This window comes from Cibotium barometz, chromosome 38 (assembly GCF_041138505.1).
Source record: "Cibotium barometz isolate CiBa-2024 chromosome 38, ASM4113850v1, whole genome shotgun sequence".
Taxonomy (NCBI): domain Eukaryota; kingdom Viridiplantae; phylum Streptophyta; class Polypodiopsida; order Cyatheales; family Cibotiaceae; genus Cibotium; species Cibotium barometz.
Genome location: NC_141083.1, coordinates 18,437,417 through 18,456,147, shown reverse-complemented (window position 1 = coordinate 18,456,147; position 18,731 = coordinate 18,437,417). Strand labels below are relative to the sequence as shown.

The following is an 18,731-nucleotide window of genomic DNA, read 5'->3' as shown; positions in this document are numbered from 1 at the left end:
GAATGGAGACTTTCAATTCTGAAAATTGAATTCAGCCAGCTTCTTAGTGTTTTGGAGAGACAAAATATCTATTATTCCCGTACAAATCCATCAATACAAGTTAACTAAAGACAAATTATGCAACATACTAACTCATGGGTGCAATCCAAGCATCCCCATATCCATGAGCTTCCGATGCAATAAAATCCACACATTGCCCAAGCAAACAAAACAATACACGCAAATAAAAATAAGCCATACACAATGTATGCATTTTGGAAGAAACCCCATCTATTTACCTGTACTTTGGAAGAAACCCCATCTATTTACCTATACTTGAAATTTACAAAAGCTATGGCATTTGGCTCTCCAAGATCCATCAAATGTCCATGGCATTAGGTATTGCATTTGGTTCTCCAAGATCCATCAAATGCCTAACATGCTTCTTTGCAACCAGGATCTCTCGTAGATACAACTAGCAATACACATACATAGGAAGCTTAACCATAAACACTCCATGGGTACATGTAGTGTCCAATACCCATGTCCATGGATAATAGAGAATTTACAATATGAATCCCGAGAAATTAGGGAGTAGTTACATTCCCCCCAGCTGCTAAAGAGTTGTCCTCAACTGAAAAGCTTCCAAATAGTTCTATGTGAGAAAGTGCCGAAGACTCTGATGATCTGTTTTGACCATAAATTCAGCACCTAAGAGATAGTACTACCATATGGTTAAAGCATGAATTAGAGCCATTAATTATTTCTCATGGATGATACTATGCATCTCTGTATCTTGCAGTCTTTGACTTTCAAAAGCCACAGCATGGCCTTCTTGATTTAACACTGCTCCTATGCAATCACCACTTGCATCACATTCCACAACAAAAGGTTTATGCAAATCTGACACAATAAGAACTGGCCATTGACTAACAACATCTTTAAGCTTCTAAAAAGCTATCTTTTGTCTAATATCCCAAACAAAAACAATCTTCTTCTTTGTGGGATCATGCAATGGACTAGCCAAAAGAGCAAAATGCTTAATGAACCTGCAATAATATGAACATAAACCAAGAAAGCTTCTAACTTCATGCACAGAAGTCAAGTCAAGTCAAGTCAATCAACAATAGCTTGAATCTTGACAAGGTCCATGTGTACACCATCCTTAGAAACAATATGACCAAGATAATGAATTTCAGCCAAGAAAAATTCACTCTTTTTGGGATTGATATAAAGTTTATGCTTGCGGAGCTCTTTAAAAACAATAGCCAAATGATGCTTGTGTTCCTTCTCGAACTTGGAGAAAACTAGCACATCATCAAAGAAAACTCTTGTAAACATTCTGTGATTTCTAAAAATATGATTCATCTTGCGATTGAAAGTAGCAGAAGCATTAGTAAGACCAAATGGCATAACTAAATACTGATACAATCCAAATGTAGTCCTGAAAGCTGTCTTGTGTACATCTTGAGGAGCTACTCTTATTTGGTGATAACCACTTTTCAAATCAATGCGGCTGAAAACAGATGTCCCTTGGAGTTTATCCAAGATATCATCAATTCTCGGTATTAGAAACCGATTCTTGATGGTTATCTTATTCAAGGCGATGTAGTCAATGCACATTCTATATGAACCATCTTTTTTTTGTACCAACAAAATGGGTGAGCAATAAGGTGATAAGCTGGGTTGTACCAAACCTGTGTCATGATTTCTTCTTATTGGCTTGCACTCACCCTATAAGGAGGCTGATTTGGAAGTGAGCTCCCCAAAATCAAATCAATGCAATGATCCTCTGGATGCTGCGAGAAAATTTGCCCAAGCAAGGCATCTGCAAAACAATCTTCATAATGATATAAAAAATCTACCCTAGTCTTATTTAGATGTGACATGCTTTCATCTTTAGACTTCACTTGCTCTTTGACAAAAACCAAGTACAAGCATATAGACTTGTTTATTTGCTTTTTAATGGCAATATGACCTACAACGGGAATAGTTGCACCAGTAGTGCTTGTATGAATACAATCCTACTAGCCCTTATGAGTAAAGGTAAGCGTCTTCTTTTTAAAGTCTGGTACTGGAAGCATGCGAAAATGCCAAGGGCTATGGCAACTAGTGAGGTAGCTTGGTTTCAGAAGCTACTTGGTCATATGGATGATCCCGTGGATAGGGAGGTTGTAATTTATTGTGACAACATAAGTAGCATACAACTAGCTAGTAACCCCGTATACCACGCTAGGACGAAGCACATTGAGGTGCATTATCACTTTGTAAGGGAGAAGATTCTAGCAAGTGATGTAGATCTAGTATATGTCAGCACAAAGGATCAGGTTACTGACATCTTCAACAAAGGCACTTGATACAAACAAACTCTACAGATTTAGGAGCTTACTTGGAGTACAGTGTGTGGAGTTGAGCTCGAGGGGGAGTGTTGAGATATCGAGCTCAACTAGTATTACGGACATTAATGACCCGCCTCGGTGGTATCTTTCGCACCTATGCCACTGGCACGGTTGGTGAGCTTATGGTTAATATGCTGCCGGTGGACGATAGGCTATGTGATAGCTAGAGGATGGCATAGTTATAGTGCCATCTCATATAGCCGGGTTCACACTATGGATCAACCATTGTATGTTATAGTAGGAGAGTACTTTCTTTTATAGTATGTACTCTTATCTCTTTATGTTCATGGCTGTAGAGAAGAGAAGAAGATAGAAGAAAATTCGATAATCTCTCTCTCTCTCTCTCTCTCTCTCTCTCTCGTGTGTGTGTGTGTGTGTGTGTGTGTGTGTGTGTTTGCTTGCAACGAACTCAAGCGCTCCCTCTCCCCCACATTCTCTTCAGACCATACGTGACAAAAAAGCACCAACACTCAAACCATAAAAAAACAACATGAATACCTAGGCCTCGAGAGAGAGAATTTCCTATGATGCCAAAGACACACAAACTTGCTTTGTTTGTGCCTCTGCGATTTGAGGTAGTCCCTTTGAGAGCCGCCAGCCATGAAGGAGACTATCTTGCCGTGTTTTGTCCTCTTTTAGAGGTTCGGTGTTTGTATTTCAGCATACTGGCTGGTTTTTCATATAACTAATAGACGGTAGGATCTTTTTTCCGCGCGGGGGTGGGGGGGGGGGGGGGTTTGGGGGGTTTCAAAAGTTAAAATTAACAATCTCAACCAGCACCTTCAAAACCTTTAATCAACCACCTTTGTGATGATTAGTGCAACCCACTCCCTTACATACACACGCACTAACTTACAAAGGCCACAGGCGCTACTGACAATTCCCCATATAACTAACAGTTAACTCATGCTATACTTTGCATGACCCACAGAGTAAAACCATACCCCATAGCTTATCCATACCAAGGATGTAGCATACACAAGCCACAGCTGCAACACCTCTCTTTCTCAAATTTTCATGAAGCACCACCTCTCTTTCTCAATCTTCCTTGGGCTGATGTTCCTCCCCCTCATAGTAGCCAGGTGTTTCATGAAACACATTTCCCAAACATTCCATAAAATTCCCAGACATTTCAAAAACGTTTCATAAAGATACGCCTTATAAAATGCCAGATATGTTACTTATATGCATAAATAAACTTGACAACTATGGTTCAGTGTAAAAAACATAAATTCTCTCATACATATCACACATTGCCTGCCTTCAAACAGGAGTGCATAGATAAAAAGAAAGGCAATGTTCAAACTTCGGAGTTCAAACACATGCAAAATATGTAGACAAACTGGCAACATGTTGCTTAAGTGCTCTCTAAATATAGAGACCATAAAAAAACCCAGACTTTTTGAAATGCCTCACACGTCAATTTGAAACAGCAGGTCTGAACACATTTCATTGCTACTGTGCTCCTCCTCAATTTCATCGATGAATGAATCTTGTCTTCCAGTAATTGTCTAGTGCATCATCCTAAACAAATCATTTGAATTATGGGGGCCAACAGCACATCTCCCACTACCTTTTTCTTCCCTTCCCATTGCCACCACTCACCTCACCAACAAGCAGGAGGCACAGGACTATGAGTTATCCTTGAAGAGTGTCCTACAATAGCTCCTTTCACTTGTCAATTGACTGCCTCTTCTAGCGAAGATAAACAGTCTTGAAATGACCAACGCCACAAATCCCCATCCCCACAAGGTCAGACCATGAATAGCAAGATTATAAGGATTTGCATCCTTGGGACCTTGAAGCCTATATTAGAAACAAGTTTGTGGTTTACGATATGATGCAAGTTAGGGTTATCGCAATCACTATGCAGAGCTGACCTGATTGCACCATGAATCACTTTGAGACGTATAACAGCCAATTCAGCAATTCGCCGCCACAAGAAAATCGGGTGCTCATGTAAGAAGTGTTTAGTATCAAACCTGACCACGGTTGAGCATTTCAGATTTCTTCAGCTTCTTCATGGCATAGATCTCTCCAGTTGACTTCATCCTACAGAGCCTTACCTGTCATGTCCATGACAAGATCAAAAACCAGTAATACCAAGAAAAGATAGCCAACTATGTTTTCCATAAGAAATTTATTTTTCATAAGACAGGTAATAAGCACAAGGTGTTATAGGGTTGCTTGGCTACAAAGGAGTGTTAACATGTAGAGAGCCAAAACTCACAAGACAACATAATTTACGAAGCAAATTATGAAAAATTTGCCTACATAAGAAGCAACACAGTACCTATAAAAATTCAAGAACTTAAACAAGGAAGCGACCAAGTAGATACCTCGCCAAAAGCTCCACGACCAATTATGGTCAGAGGTTCGAAATCATCCATACCCAACCTTTGCCTCTGCAAACGCATATTTTCTGTCTCCTTCCGTTCCAAGTCCTTGATACGATTGTGATGCTCCTCCTCTGATAGCTCTGCATCTTTTAATTTTTTCTCCAACAGCCACCTTCTGAGGGTAAGAAAACAAGCTAAGAGTGTAAGTTCCAGAGTCTACTGAAACCTATTAACTCTTCCTTTTTTTGCCGTGGAAGGGGGGGGGTGGGGGTGGGGGTGGGGGTGGGGGTGGCTAGGGATGGGGAGGGGCTGGAAGCAAGGTTGGGGGGTAAACAATCAGAGAAATTTGTTTTGTTTATGAATAGAAACAGCAAGCCAGACTACACCTCTGCAATTTACATGCGAGACATACTTACAGCTATCATAAGACAGTTTTTCCAAACCATCAGGAAAAATTATTAATCCAGAACTTTCCCAAAGGAGTAATTGAGCAACCTTTAAAAAAAATTCTTTCATGAATAGACCTCCCAACAAGAAGCTCCCAAACTCTAGTCAATAACCCTCATATGCAACTTTGTCATCTCTTTATCCCGACTTCTTACCTAGTAAGCTAAACTCCATGGGCTACTAACAGCCTCCTCATATGGGTACTGAGTCTTAATGCTCAACCTTTCTTGCACTAGGGAACGGGCCATGCATCATCCATAAGGGCCAATGGTTTCATCAATAGCAAAGCTACTTAAAAAGGAGCAGTACTCGGCGCCTCCCCCATCTTTCTATGGAGTATTTGCTTTACTATTATAAAAATGAAAAAGTACAAATCAAACGCTCTTTTGTAATGCTGAAAATCGCAATGAATTACTCAAATGAGGGATGTGTGATACACAAGCAAATTAGCAAAGTGCAAGGCTCAAGGTGGAAAGGTATGTAAGGTATGGTACGAATCAGGTACATAAGGTACGCATTCAAGTCCGGGTTGAGATTTTGAGGTACATTAAATACGTAAGGTGTGTAAAAACATAAAAAATATACTATATAGTGTATATATGTACAAAAAAAAAATGAATGAAAAACTGCAAACTTTAAATTTGAAAAACAATACATTTCGCTATCGGTAAACAAAATCATAAATAGGTTTCACGAAATGGAGTCACTCAAACGTTTAGTACCACTCAAATGCCACAAGTTACATACTATAAGCAATCAATCAAAATTTAAAAGTTTAAAGACAGTTTACTACCTAGAGAAGCCAAAAAGTAATAGTTCTAGTCACTAGTGTCACTATCACTGCACATTGCAAAGCCCTCAAGATCAATCCACTTCATCACCATCACATGATGAAGAAGATGAAGATTTAAGATCTCCATCTGTCAACATGTTTCCTTCGCTATCATACTCTAGCTCTACAATGGCGGTGACCGCAGCGACTGGCACTACATCATCATCATCTGTCATTGCTAAGTTGTTAGTACCAAAAGATGTGCGTATCATGCTATAAAACAGACACATAAGTTAAACAAGGAAGTGCATGTATCCTCACCTACTTTGGAGTCCCCAACATGTGCAGACGGCTAAAATCGGCGACGCAACCGGTCTAGGGTTTTTTTGGCCCAAAATGTTTTTAAAAACTGCCACGTATGCCCAATGAGGTCATAAGCTCAAGTGGTGAAGGTGTTTGCCTAGGACCAAGAGGTCCTAGGTCCAAAACCCCCCTTGGTGCTTCCTCCGCGGCATCGCCTACGGGTGGATAAATAAGTGCCTACGGGCGATGAAAAATTGGTATCTATGGGAGGATTTTGGAGCAAAGGCCAGTCGGGGGGGGGGGGGGGGGGGGGGGGGAGGGACCTACCAAGTACGGATCCATATCGTACGGTACAGTACCACACCGTACACTAAAACGTACCTTATCATAAGGTACATACGTAATTGATGACCTCCAGAGGCAAAGGCAAATGGAGAAGTGCTCGTATTTCTGCAAACTTTGATGGTGAACCGCCATAGGCAAGAAAGACCCCTTCTGGAACATGAGTGCACCCATGTGTTCCTTGTGACTTTTCCCATGTGTAGTGTGCCTTCACACGGGTTGCGGCTCCTCGTTGAACTTCTCCACAAAACTTGCAAACCACACATTTTGTGCCGGATGTCCCATACTTGTGAATGAGCACCGAATCGCCCCAAATGTCACGCGTATTAGGGGATTTGCGAGGAGCCATGATGGGGAAGGGTTGGGACTTGTAGTTGAAGGCTCTCAAATCTGAAATTTCTGGAAATTTCTGGAAATTTCAGAAAGTAAACATGAAAATGCCCAAGTTAATGAGAGATTGGGAGAGATACTTAAGAAATTTCTGAAAATTTCAGAAATTGAACATGAAGATGCCCAAATTAATCAGAGATTGGGGGAGATACTTCAGAAATATCTGAAAATTTCAGAAATTGAGCATGAAAATACCAAATTAATGAGAGATATTGTGAAATTCATGATTTTGGGAGTAGATTTTTTGGTATTTTCAAAATTTGGGTAAGAATAGGAGAGAGACAGAGGAGGAAAGAAGCAAGTTGGTAGGGAAGAGGAGAAAAGGGAAGGAGGTGAGAAGGCAAGAAAAGGAGAGAAAGAGGAGAAAAAGGAAAAGGAGGCGTGGAGGAGAAGAGGGAAAGAGGAGAAGGAAAAAGGAAGAGGAGGCATGAAGGAGAAGAAGCGAACAAGAGGCGTCGAGGAGAAGAAGCGAAGGAAGAGAAGGGAAGAGGAGGCGTGGAGGAGAAGAAGCGAAGGAAGTGTGGAGGCGTGGAGGAGACGACGGGGCAGTGAACAGGGAACCCGAAACAAGGCAAGGATGCGCAAAGAAGCGAAGCAAAAGTTGGAAAAAAAAAATCGCCCGTTTTTTTACCTTAGTATCAAATTGGGCGAAACACCGTTTCGATGCCTGTGTTTCGTCTTGTTTCGAAACGTTTCATTGCATTTCGACCAGACAAAACGCGTTTTTATGTTACTATGATGTAAACACTCTTAGTAATGATAGGCTGAAATTTTTGCAAGAGCACAATGATTGTTTTGCTGATGAGTTACCAAATGAGTTGCCACCCGTAGGACCGGAAGATCATCGCATTGATCTTGTGCTGGGTAGCTCACCACCTAATAGGCCAGCCTATCGTGTAAGTGCATCCCAAAAAGAGGAGATCATGAAGCAGGTGAATAAGCTTCTTAAGAAGGGTTTGGTTCAGCCAAGCTCTTCCCCATATTGTTCACCCGTCCTCTTGGTTCAAAAGAAGGATGGATCCTTTCGTATGCGTGTGGATTATAGAGCTTTGAATAAGCTTACCATCAAGAATCGGTTTTCGATTCCACGCATAGACGACATCCTTGACAAGTTGGATGCATCGGCATGCTTTAGCCGAATTGATCTCAAGAGTGGATATCATCAAGTATGTATATAGTGCCTGAGGATGTACACAAAACTGCTTTCAGGACAGCATTTGAGCTTTATGAGTATCTTGTTATGCCTTTTGGTCTTACAAATGCCCCGGCTACATTCAATAGAATGATGGATCGCATATTCCGTGGGTACAGGAAATTTAGAGGTGTCTTCTTTGACGACATCCTAGTCTTCTCGAAGACCGAAGAAGAGCATAAAGCTCATTTGGCCATTGTTTTTGAAGAACTCCATAAGCATAAACTCTTCATATACGCAAAGAAGAGTGAGTTCTTCTTCTCAGAGATACATTATCTTGGGCATATTGTGTCCAAAGATGGAGTGCAGATGGATCATGCAAAGATTGATGCAATTCGGAATTGACCCGAATTGAGTTCGATGCATGAGATCCGTAGTTTTCTTGGATTATGCTCTTACTACCGCAGGTTCATTCGGCACTTTGCATGGATTGCTTCTCCTTTGCATGATTTAACAAAGAAGAAGGCCGTGTTTAAATGGACTAATGTAGAAGGAGATGCATTCCTCAAATTGAAAGATGCAACTACTCATGGTCCACTGTTTATCATTCCGGATTTGCAAAATCCTTTAAGTGTGGAATGTGATGCATCTGCAAATTGCATAGGAGCTGTCCTTAATCAAGAGGGACATGCCGTGGCTTATGAGAGCCGTAGATTGCATGATGGAGAGCTATCTCTTGGCATTTATGAGAAAGAGCTCTTGGCTGTAATTCATACACTTACTATATGAAAACATCACTTTCTTGGGACTGATTTCACTGTGAAGACAGATCACCAGAGTTTGAGGTATTTTCTTACCCAAACTAAGTTGTCACAGAAGCATATGAGGATGGCCAATTTCCTCTCTATGTTTCGTTTTCAGATCTTGCACACCCCAGGAAAGAAGAATGTAGTGGCAGATACATCGTCACGAAAGCCGTATGTAGCAGCTATCTCGGTTGCCTCTCATGGGGACTTGTCTGCCATGCGTGATTTGTATCATACGGATGCTGATTTTGCCACTATTTGGGCTGATTTGATGGCTGGTCATGCGCATCCCTCATATGTGATCAAAGAGGGTTATCTCATAAAAGATAATTGCCTATGTGTGGTGTCTGACATGAGGCAAAAGGTTTTGGATGAGTGCCATGCTCCTCCATATGCTGGTCATAGAGGCATAATGCCTACTACGCACATGATTGAGAGGTATTTCTTTTGGCCAGGTATGCGGAAGGACATAGAGACACATGTACGTGCATGTATCACCTGTCAAAAGGTGAAATTTTATAGGCAAAAGGCACCAGGTTTGCTTCAATCATTGCATATTCCCACGCAGCCATGGGAAAGTATTACAATGGATTTCATTATGGACTTGCCACGGACCCAACAGGGTAATGATGCAATTTGGACAATTGTGGACAGGTTTAGCAAGCAAGCTTACTTCTTGAGCATATGGTTAAAATATATCTTGCACAAGTGTTCAAGCATCATGGAATGCCGAAGTCCATTGTGGGAGATAGAGATCCCAAGTCTACAAGTCTCTTTTGGCAAGCCTTATTTGATAATATGGGCACCAAATTGGACTTCTCATCAGCTTATCACCCTCAAACGGATGGGCAAAGTGAGGCTGCAAATTCAGCCGTGTTGGATCTCTGAAAATGTTATATGGCGGATCAGAAGTCTTCTTGGGAGAAGTACTTACCATATGTGGAATTTGCATACAACAACACGGTGCATGCATCTACGGGAAAGGCCCTGTTTGAGATTGTTTATGGTAAGGTGGTTTTGCCACCCATTCTTCGCACAAAGGAAGAGATATTTGCAACTGATGCGTATGTAAGAGACTTGGATATTGCTTTTGCTCAGGTGCGGACAGCCATTGCAAGGTCACAAGACAAGCATAAAAAGACTGCCGACAAGCATAGAAGGCAATTGGATGTTAAAGAGAATAATTGGATATTGCTGAAATTTGAGAAAGCAAGACTTTCAAAGAGGCCTAGCAAAAAGGATGCATATCCTAAGTTTGCAACCAGGTACTATGGGCCTTTTCTAGTGATCCAGAAGATCAATGAAGTGGCTTTCAGATTGACATTACCTAGTCATTGGCACATACAAAATGCTTTTCATGTGAGTCTCCTTCGCAAGTATGTAGGGCTGGAGCCCAATGAGACGGTCATTGAGGATCCACCAGAAGTGGATGAGCTTGAGGAGATCTTGCAGCCAGAGCAGATTGTGTATCACAAGAAATGCAAGCTTGCTACAGGCAAAGTTGTGAGGCGTTACCTTGTGAAGTTTAAGAACTATCTTCCCATTGATGCTAAATGGGTAGATGAAGAGTTCTTCAAAGACTGCCCGCATGTGCTTCAGACATATTTGGATGCTTTTTCAATTGCGGACAACTGTTTAGAAGCCGGGGGGAATGTCACCATTTAGCAACCCAATTGTTCCACCCGTGCTTTCTTATCATGTATGTACATTGGACTGGTGTCCATGGCAGTTGTATATGCCGGGGATTGATGCCACTCATGTGATACAATATTGTATTGGAAGTATATGGCACTAGAACTTGTTTGCGCATTAAGTGAACTAGTGTTTGCCAACAACTAATGTAGAATGCCATTTGGTACAATTGAGTTGTGTTGTGGATATATGCTAGTGTCACATGCGACAGCTCTGGGAGTCTTCTTTCAGCCCTAAACACCATCCTAGAACATGCTTGATGCAAAACGCATACAAAAGATAGAGAAGAGAGAGAGGGCAACAGATAAAATGTCAAGATTAGAACCCAACCTTGGAATCAGCCTGAACATGTCTTACACATGACATCCCCCTCTATTGAACTTGATGACGGGATTTCAACTTCTATTCTTGGATGACTATCATCGTCGCATTGTCCATTCCTGGAGTCCCAAACCTGTCATCCTTCCCTTCCTAACAACCTTTTCATTGAAAACCCTGCCCGGTCTCCAAATCCACTCTAACTTTGATAAAGATCTCTCCATTTGTTCCATCATGTCCGCTAGCCCTTCATGCCTTGTCCCTGAACATTTTCTTTGGTCTTCTTTTCCTCAGTATTGAGTCTGGCACTCTCACTCGACTCCTCGGAGGATCATCCTCCCTTGGAACCATTACCTGATAGCCTTTCTTGGTGTGCCCGAAGTGGCACCCAACTCACAAGACTGCCATTCCCCTTGGGCCTTGTGGAACATCACCATCCAACCTCTAGGAAACTTCTCCCACGTCTTCTGTTCCTTTCCTTAGACTATGCACCTTCATCTGGGACTGAATCAGGGTTGAGCCTTGTTTAGCTTGATGCTCTGATACCAATGTCACATTCGGAAGCTCTGGGAGTCTTCTTTCAGCCCTAAAAACCATCCTAGAACCTGCTTGATGCAAAACACATATAGAAGATAGAGAAGAGAGAGAGATATAGCTGAGTATTCAGTATATTCATGCTGTACAAAAAGGTGTACAAGTCTTGGTCAGCCCCAGGCTACCTTCAAAAGTCAGCCTGTGAGAGGACTGAATGATCAAAATGATGAGCAACAAATGCTTTGAATAGGCTTTGGAAAACCTAGTGGACTGGCTGACATTCTGTCGACAAGGTCCTAGACAAATTCATGCCAACTTGCTCTGCAGCCGACTAGTCTTAATCCCTTTCATGCGCTGGCCGACAGCCTCATAAATCCTCCACCACTTTGCATAAAACATAAATGTTGGACAAAACATCCACAAATGTTGAAACTGAAGCTTGCACATCTGACACCACATAGATGCCGTAATGGGCCGACCCCCCCCCCCAAAAAAGAGTATTTTATTACCCAAGGAGAATAATATCATGTACAAGCTTGGAGGGTCTTACTCTACCCACGGAAGATGCTGGATTATCCATATACAAATGCCATAACACAACCCAACACGAAGCAACCCAACACGAGACAACCATAAAATTCACCCGGCACATAGCTGTAGAAATGCCGAGCCAACAATATAAACCATATACCTCCGTGTGGGTACTGATTCTTTCCCAAAACCATGGGTCTTCATTCAATAGAGCTAGTACCACAAGTACATCTCTCCATTCAGCCGGTATAGCAAATACAATGGCTAGTACATCAAGTACAATGGTTGGTATAGCAAGTACAAGGGCTGGCACAACAGGTACAGTGGTTGGTACAATAGGTACAAGGGCTAGGGCTGTACAAGAAGAAGTACATTGGCTAGAAATCATAATAAAATGATTAAATACCCTTGCCTTCAATATTTCTTCGCAATGGAAGCCTCCAAAACAATCCCCAACAGCCGGTATTCTTCATGGGCAACCTTCAAGAGAGAGAAAGACAGTAGCCATCATTAGGGCAGCCTGTAACGGTAGAGTACAACAAGAGAGCCTCCTTTAATGAAGAGAGAGGGCTCCAATTTATAGATTTGGGCCTCCCATGGGCTAAAATGGCAAGACAAGGCAATGATAACAAGTGGAGAGCCACACAATAGCTGGAGTGACAAGTGTGAGGCCACTTGTCTCAATTTGATCCACTTTCTGACAAGTGTGAGACCACTTGTCTCACTTTCATCCACTTTCTTGCCACATGTCCCAATCTAAGAGATTGGTCCTTCTATAAACTTTATCTCTAAAAATATCCCATCCCAACTGGTAGCCCATTTGTCATAGGTACTTTGGCAACTCTTGGTATTTGCTCAATTCCAAACGTAATGACGTGAACAAAATTTCCATCAGAGTCGGGCCAAAACACCAACTCTCCTAAATTTTAGGAGTGTGATCCTTTGTATTGCAGGATAATCCTCTATTCCAAAAGCTTGTAATTTCCAAATATTTAGATGTCCTGGAGTCCACCAGACCCCTTTCATACTAGGAAATGTCCAGGCTAGTGACATCCTCCCTAGCTTCTTAAAAGTTGTCCACAACTTTAAGTTTCTTGCCATATATCCAAGATATAATCATTTCCCATCGAGTGGGCAAGACGAGACAATCTCAAAAATCCAATATAAGAATCCATGTCCCGAATAAATGGGCGAGACAACACAGTCCCATAAGTCCAGATATCATAATCATGTCCCAAAATAAATAGGCAAGGATTCCGTGGAAGATATGCTAGACACAAGCACAAGAGCCAATTGTGTCTCAATCACCAATATCAATGAGATAATCATATGCCAATGAAAATCGCCAACCAGGTGCTAAGACACTTAAATAAGTGCCATGCACAAGAAACTAGTGCCTTGCACAGAAACATGTGCTACGCACACACACAAACTGGTGCCATTCTAGAGCACAAACCATGGTGATAGAAAAGCTAGTTCTCCATAGTTAATATCACAGGTAGAAACCATAGATATAGTCCATAAGATCCATGTCTCCGTATAATCCACTAACAAACAAGTTCACGGCACACAAACATGTGCCAATCCACATGACCCTTGGCGTACACATAAGTCCCCTGCCAACCAAGTATCATGTCCACTTTACCACTTGCACTCCGTGTTGATACTCTAACCACACACCTTGGCAACAGGTGGGCTCAAGTAATAAGATAAAACAATCACGCGCAGGCATAGATAGCCTAGTGTTCCATAAGCATTTCTGCTACACAGAGTTTATAGGCATTTCGGCCACCAATAGTTTGTAGGCATTTCGGCCACTAACTCACACTACCCTCTCGAGTGCCCATGTTCCCTTCCATCTGCTCTCTATTGTTCTACCCATACATGCAAGGTCACCGCTAAACATTTCACTACTAAAACGAAACGATGCTTGCATGAGGGTGTGAAATGGTGGGAGACATTTGGGGCTTGTACACCCAAATTACAAGCTCTTGCACTTAGGGTGCTTTCTCAAGACACACGTGCCTCCCCATGTGAAAGAAATTGGAGCACATTTTCTCTCATTCATACTAAGAGAAGAAACAAGCTTCTTCCTTCTCATACGGAGAAGCTTGTTTTCATACACACAAACTTGAGGCTCATCTCCAAGATCAAAGAAAGAGGCTATGAGAGAATGGAGATCACATTGGATATGCTTAACAAAGAAAAAGATGAGGAGCGCTTGATTGCCTTGCAAGATTTGCAAGAGGCTATTGCCAAGGACGATGAGGCTTTGGAACCTCTTTCGATTGCTCCACCCTCTATAGATGGCCAGCCATCCTCTAGCCATGTTGGGACATCATGCTCAGTTGCTACCGAGGCTTATGAGTTTGATGATGATGATGATGATGAGGAGGAGGAGGAGGAGGAGGAGGAGGAGGAGTTTGCATATGACGATGAGGAGCCCATTGATCATGGTGAGGATGAGGGGAGCTTTGATGAGGCTTAAGCCTTAGGGTTACTTAGTATTCTTCCACTCTCTACTTATGTTTTGTTTTTCCTCACTGCTCAAGAGTCAGTCTACAGGTTTTGCGGCTTGCCCACTCTGCAATGAGCACTCCATCATCCATCTTTTTGCTCACTTCCACTCATGATTTATTTAGTTTCTTGAGGCTTGGACCTCCTCATGTTTGTCCACATGGCACAGCCTATATGTGACAGGTTTTGGCATTTTCCCACTCCACACTACCTAGTACCTACTTATGTAACATGTTACATGATACATCATTGATCATACATGTATGATGTAAACAAGTTACAGCAATATAAAGTCCGAACTCCGGGGTTTGGATTTTGGCTCTACATCATTTATGTTTTTTCTAATCCCAAAATCTTTGCAATTTCAAGTTTCTTTGGTTTTTTGTGTAATATGTAGCATGTTTTTCCTTAAATTTAGGGTGCCGTATGGTATCCAACGTATGGAATTCTTGGGGGTGTTAACCGTACTTTTCCCATACTTCCACACCCGTATGCGTTTGCTGTATGGTTGCCGTATGGAAAAACTATGGACACAACAGCATACCTATCCGGAGATGAGGGAAACCTCGAGAGATTTGCCGAGGTGATAGAGATCCTCTACCGTGCATCTAGAGCGCATATCAATTGGCACAAGTCATGTGGATTTAAGGAACTTGGCATCCAATTGAGGCTATTCAGTGGATCTCGAGTGGCACTCCAGATTGTTGTCTTGGAGGCAAGGTGGGCATCGATATCTCCCCAACTAGCCCCTGTTCTTCTAAGCATTAAAAAGAATGCTATTATATTGGAGTTCTGTCAGGCTTTCCTTAGCTAGCCTGGTGGTGGTGGCGAACCAAGTTCTTCTTGTCATAAATAGCCACATGCTTTTTGCTTGAAAAAAAAGGCAAGTGTCCTAATCCCCTTAGAGCGGCAGCGTTTTACTCTGCCTGCTGCTGATTAACATGTTGACACTTGCACATTGCTTGCCGGCTGCCATCTGTGCACACAGTTGCAACACACAACTGCTGCTGGTTGGGCTGCCCATAGGGCGCCCTATACGGCTATCGTACCAGCCTATACGCACAATACAAGGGCAGCCCAGTTGTGCCCAACTATGTGCCTTGTCTTTAGCCACACCAAGCACCCACAGCCACTGTATTTGCCTTATGCAGCCATGCATGAGCGCATGACCCACAGCCACAAAATATGCTTAAAACACACTGCATTCATGGAAAAAAACTAGTGCAACATGTTGCTATAGCACCCAGCAGGAAAAAAAAAATTGCTACCTATGTTGTCTCCTCCATCAACAATAAGAAGAAATGTGCAAGTTGTGGAAGGACCATTCACCAAACCAAAGATTGCTACACGAACAACCCTTGTATGCATTGTGCAAAGACCAACCATCCACCACACAAGTGCTATCTCCTCAAGGACAAGAAGAAAGGTAAAGAGAAGGCCAACACTGTTGCAGAAGAAGAAAGTAACTTTGTAGAAGTTTGTGGTTTGTGGTTAGGAATATAAGCCCAACTTGTTTCTTAGCCATAAATCAAATGTGCATAGGATAAAATGTTAGCCTAAGCTAGAGTCAAAGCGTGTAGCATCACTCCACATGCCCATCCACATGTCAAGGAGCATCCCTAGCCTCAAAGGGGTCGTGAAGAATCAATGGAGAAGAATATATGTGCACATCATCAGTGATGTAAGGAGTGCACCTCTCAATGGCTATATAAGCCTATGTAACTATTTCACTTTAATGTAATGCAATCAAGTTGTTTTTCATATTATGAATGGCTCGTTAGCTTTTCCACCATGATCCTGACAGCATTGGCTTACCCAAGCATGGGTCCTAAGCCACTGAAATGGGTACACTTTGATATCACGATCGCAATGGCTAAGTTAGTTGATTTGCCTAGTTACATTGATCCAACCTTGCTCATTCCTTTAACATAACACCGAGATGCTAAACTCCATTAAAAACTTACTGCTCTTTACCTAAATTACGCAAACTATAACCTTCCGAGCATTTGCCCCTAGCAATAAACCACTCTTGCATTGAAAGCTTTGCCACTATATCAAAATCTGCAGCAGTAGAGCTTCATATGTCTCACCATTTGGGTTTTAAAAAAACCTAACTGACCTCTAGAATTATGCCTTACCACCAAGCATTCATGGATATCTTCACAGCTTTTGATCCTCCTTGCAACATTAACGAAAGTGTATTTCTATACCATGCATACATTAGCCTACATAAATGTCTCTCTCACCTCTAAAGATCTGGAACTGCTTTTCTTCCGAATGATGCCACATATGAAGTCTGACCAATACTTAATTAATATGGGACATTTACGATTGCCTCCGAGTATTGTGATACTCATCAACTTAGCACTTAAGCAAATTAAAGTCACGTGGTTGTAGAACTCTGTTTAGTCATCAGACTGAGGAGTCTACATTCAGGAAGATCTTAGCGCTATCAAGTCAATCCCATGAATTTGATGCATGGCATCAAAAACTAGGTTCTCACACAACAGATTTTTGAGAGGCCAATTATCCCAGAAAAAACGTGCAGTTCCATCATCCTCCTTGAAAGGTAACAAACTAAGAGCAGATATCATGAATGAAGCCGCCCTATAGACCCCTCCAACTCCACGTCCATGTGGTTGCACCCAGCCAAGAACCTTGCTCAAAGGTTTCAATCCTGGCACAAGCTTGATATGATGCATACCTGTAGCTCCCGATGTGGCCACCTTTCCCGCTTATCAGGACTCAGGTTAGGTCTCTAGTCTAGCCTTAGCCCCTGTCGTGCTCAGATGCATCAAACAAGGGAGTAACATCCAAACTGTCTGCTCACGTCTGCAACAGTTTGATTCCTATGAGGGGCAGCTTTGTTGACCCGGCTTGTAAGTACATGAATAATTCCTGCTTTAATTAGGGCACTAAGAGATGATGTAGAGAGAGGGCGAAGGTGCCTGTTACAACATTGGAACAGGGGGTGCGCCCACTAAGACCAACAGAGCTTAAAAAGATTGCCCATAAACAAGCCAGGATAAGATGTGTTTTACATCAGACAACAGAAACATGATGCCCACAATGGTGTCATGCTGACCTTTCTTTCCGTTCTTGCAAGCTCTTCATTTGCGTCCTGTAATGGTTTTCAATGTACTGTTTCGCAGCAGCAACCTTCTGTTGAGTAATGCTTGATGCGACGCTGTCTTCTGGCCCTTGGACGCCATGTCCTGACTCTTCTTGTGAAAGCTGCAGAGCTCCCAGTTTGCTTTCTTCAACGTCTGGGGCAGCCGGCCTGAAGGTAGCCAGCTTGGGCCAAGCATTGAGGTCCTGATCTGCCATTAGGGTTTCTTATGTGAAGATCAAAAAAGCAGCGATCTCCTCATCAAGAAAACAAGGTCGCAAGAAGAACAGCCATCATCATAATCATTTGTGTAAGCAAAAGGTAAAGCGATCTGCCCAAAATCCTGTTTTGAAAACCCTAATGGGACAAGAACTGCGGAGAACTTGACTAAAGCATGCCCTCTTCTTTGCAGAGCAGAGCAGAGCAGGGCAGGGCAGGGGATCTGCAAAGATCTGAGAAAAACCCTAACCCTAATTGACAAGGGAAACATTAATAAGCAAGATCTTCAGGTCTGTGACTGTCTGTCCCTGGCACCTGCTATGGCGGGCTTCTTTAGGAGGAAGTGCGGGTTAAATGAAAATGCGGCATCTTGACGGCGGCCATGCGGCATTGCGGCTACTGCGCAGAAGTTATGGTGATTTTGGAGCTTTTAGGTTTGGTGCCTGTCTAACTCAGATATGGTGCTGAGGCACATAGCTCGTACTGTAACCTGCCAATTTCTTTAAGAATAAGTTAATATAAGCCCCAGGCTCGTCACATTATAAATGTAACCAGAGCTGAGAGTATGCCATATGCCACGTGGTGGGATCACCAAGAGCGCGCTGAGATGTACCACTGGTGGTTGACTGGTGATATTTCTAACCCACCAGTGTGCTGGTGGCAGGGTTTGGGAAAAGGTAGGTTCGACTTAGCCTAGAACTTGTTCAAATTTGTTCAGAGCTTGCTCAAATTTAGATGAGAAGGAGAAGAATCCTTTTCAAAATTTTCAAGTTTTCGTTATATTTTGCAAAATTTATAGAGAAATGCCTTCTCAAAATGGTCAATTTCCTCTTCAAATTACAATGAGAAGGTTTTCAATCTAGCTCAATAAAATGTATTTCCTGAACACTGCAGTGGTGGGT

The 18,731-nt window shown here is 42.3% G+C and overlaps 1 protein-coding gene across 1 annotated transcript in view; it reads right to left on the bottom strand.

The window, feature by feature from the left end:
- LOC147616412 (uncharacterized) overlaps nt 1–18,556 on the bottom strand; it is a 69,719-nt gene extending 51,163 nt beyond the window's left edge. Inside the window, exons 1-3 of the mRNA XM_086777487.1 lie at nt 17,587–18,556; nt 4,718–4,892; nt 4,361–4,444 (exon numbers count right to left, since the gene is read on the bottom strand). Coding sequence (XP_086633613.1) covers nt 4,361–4,444; nt 4,718–4,892; nt 17,587–17,828 — 501 coding nt within the window. The 5' untranslated portion in view covers nt 17,829–18,556. The remainder of the gene's footprint in view (nt 1–4,360; nt 4,445–4,717; nt 4,893–17,586) is intronic.
- Nucleotides 18,557–18,731: the final 175 nt, after the last annotated feature.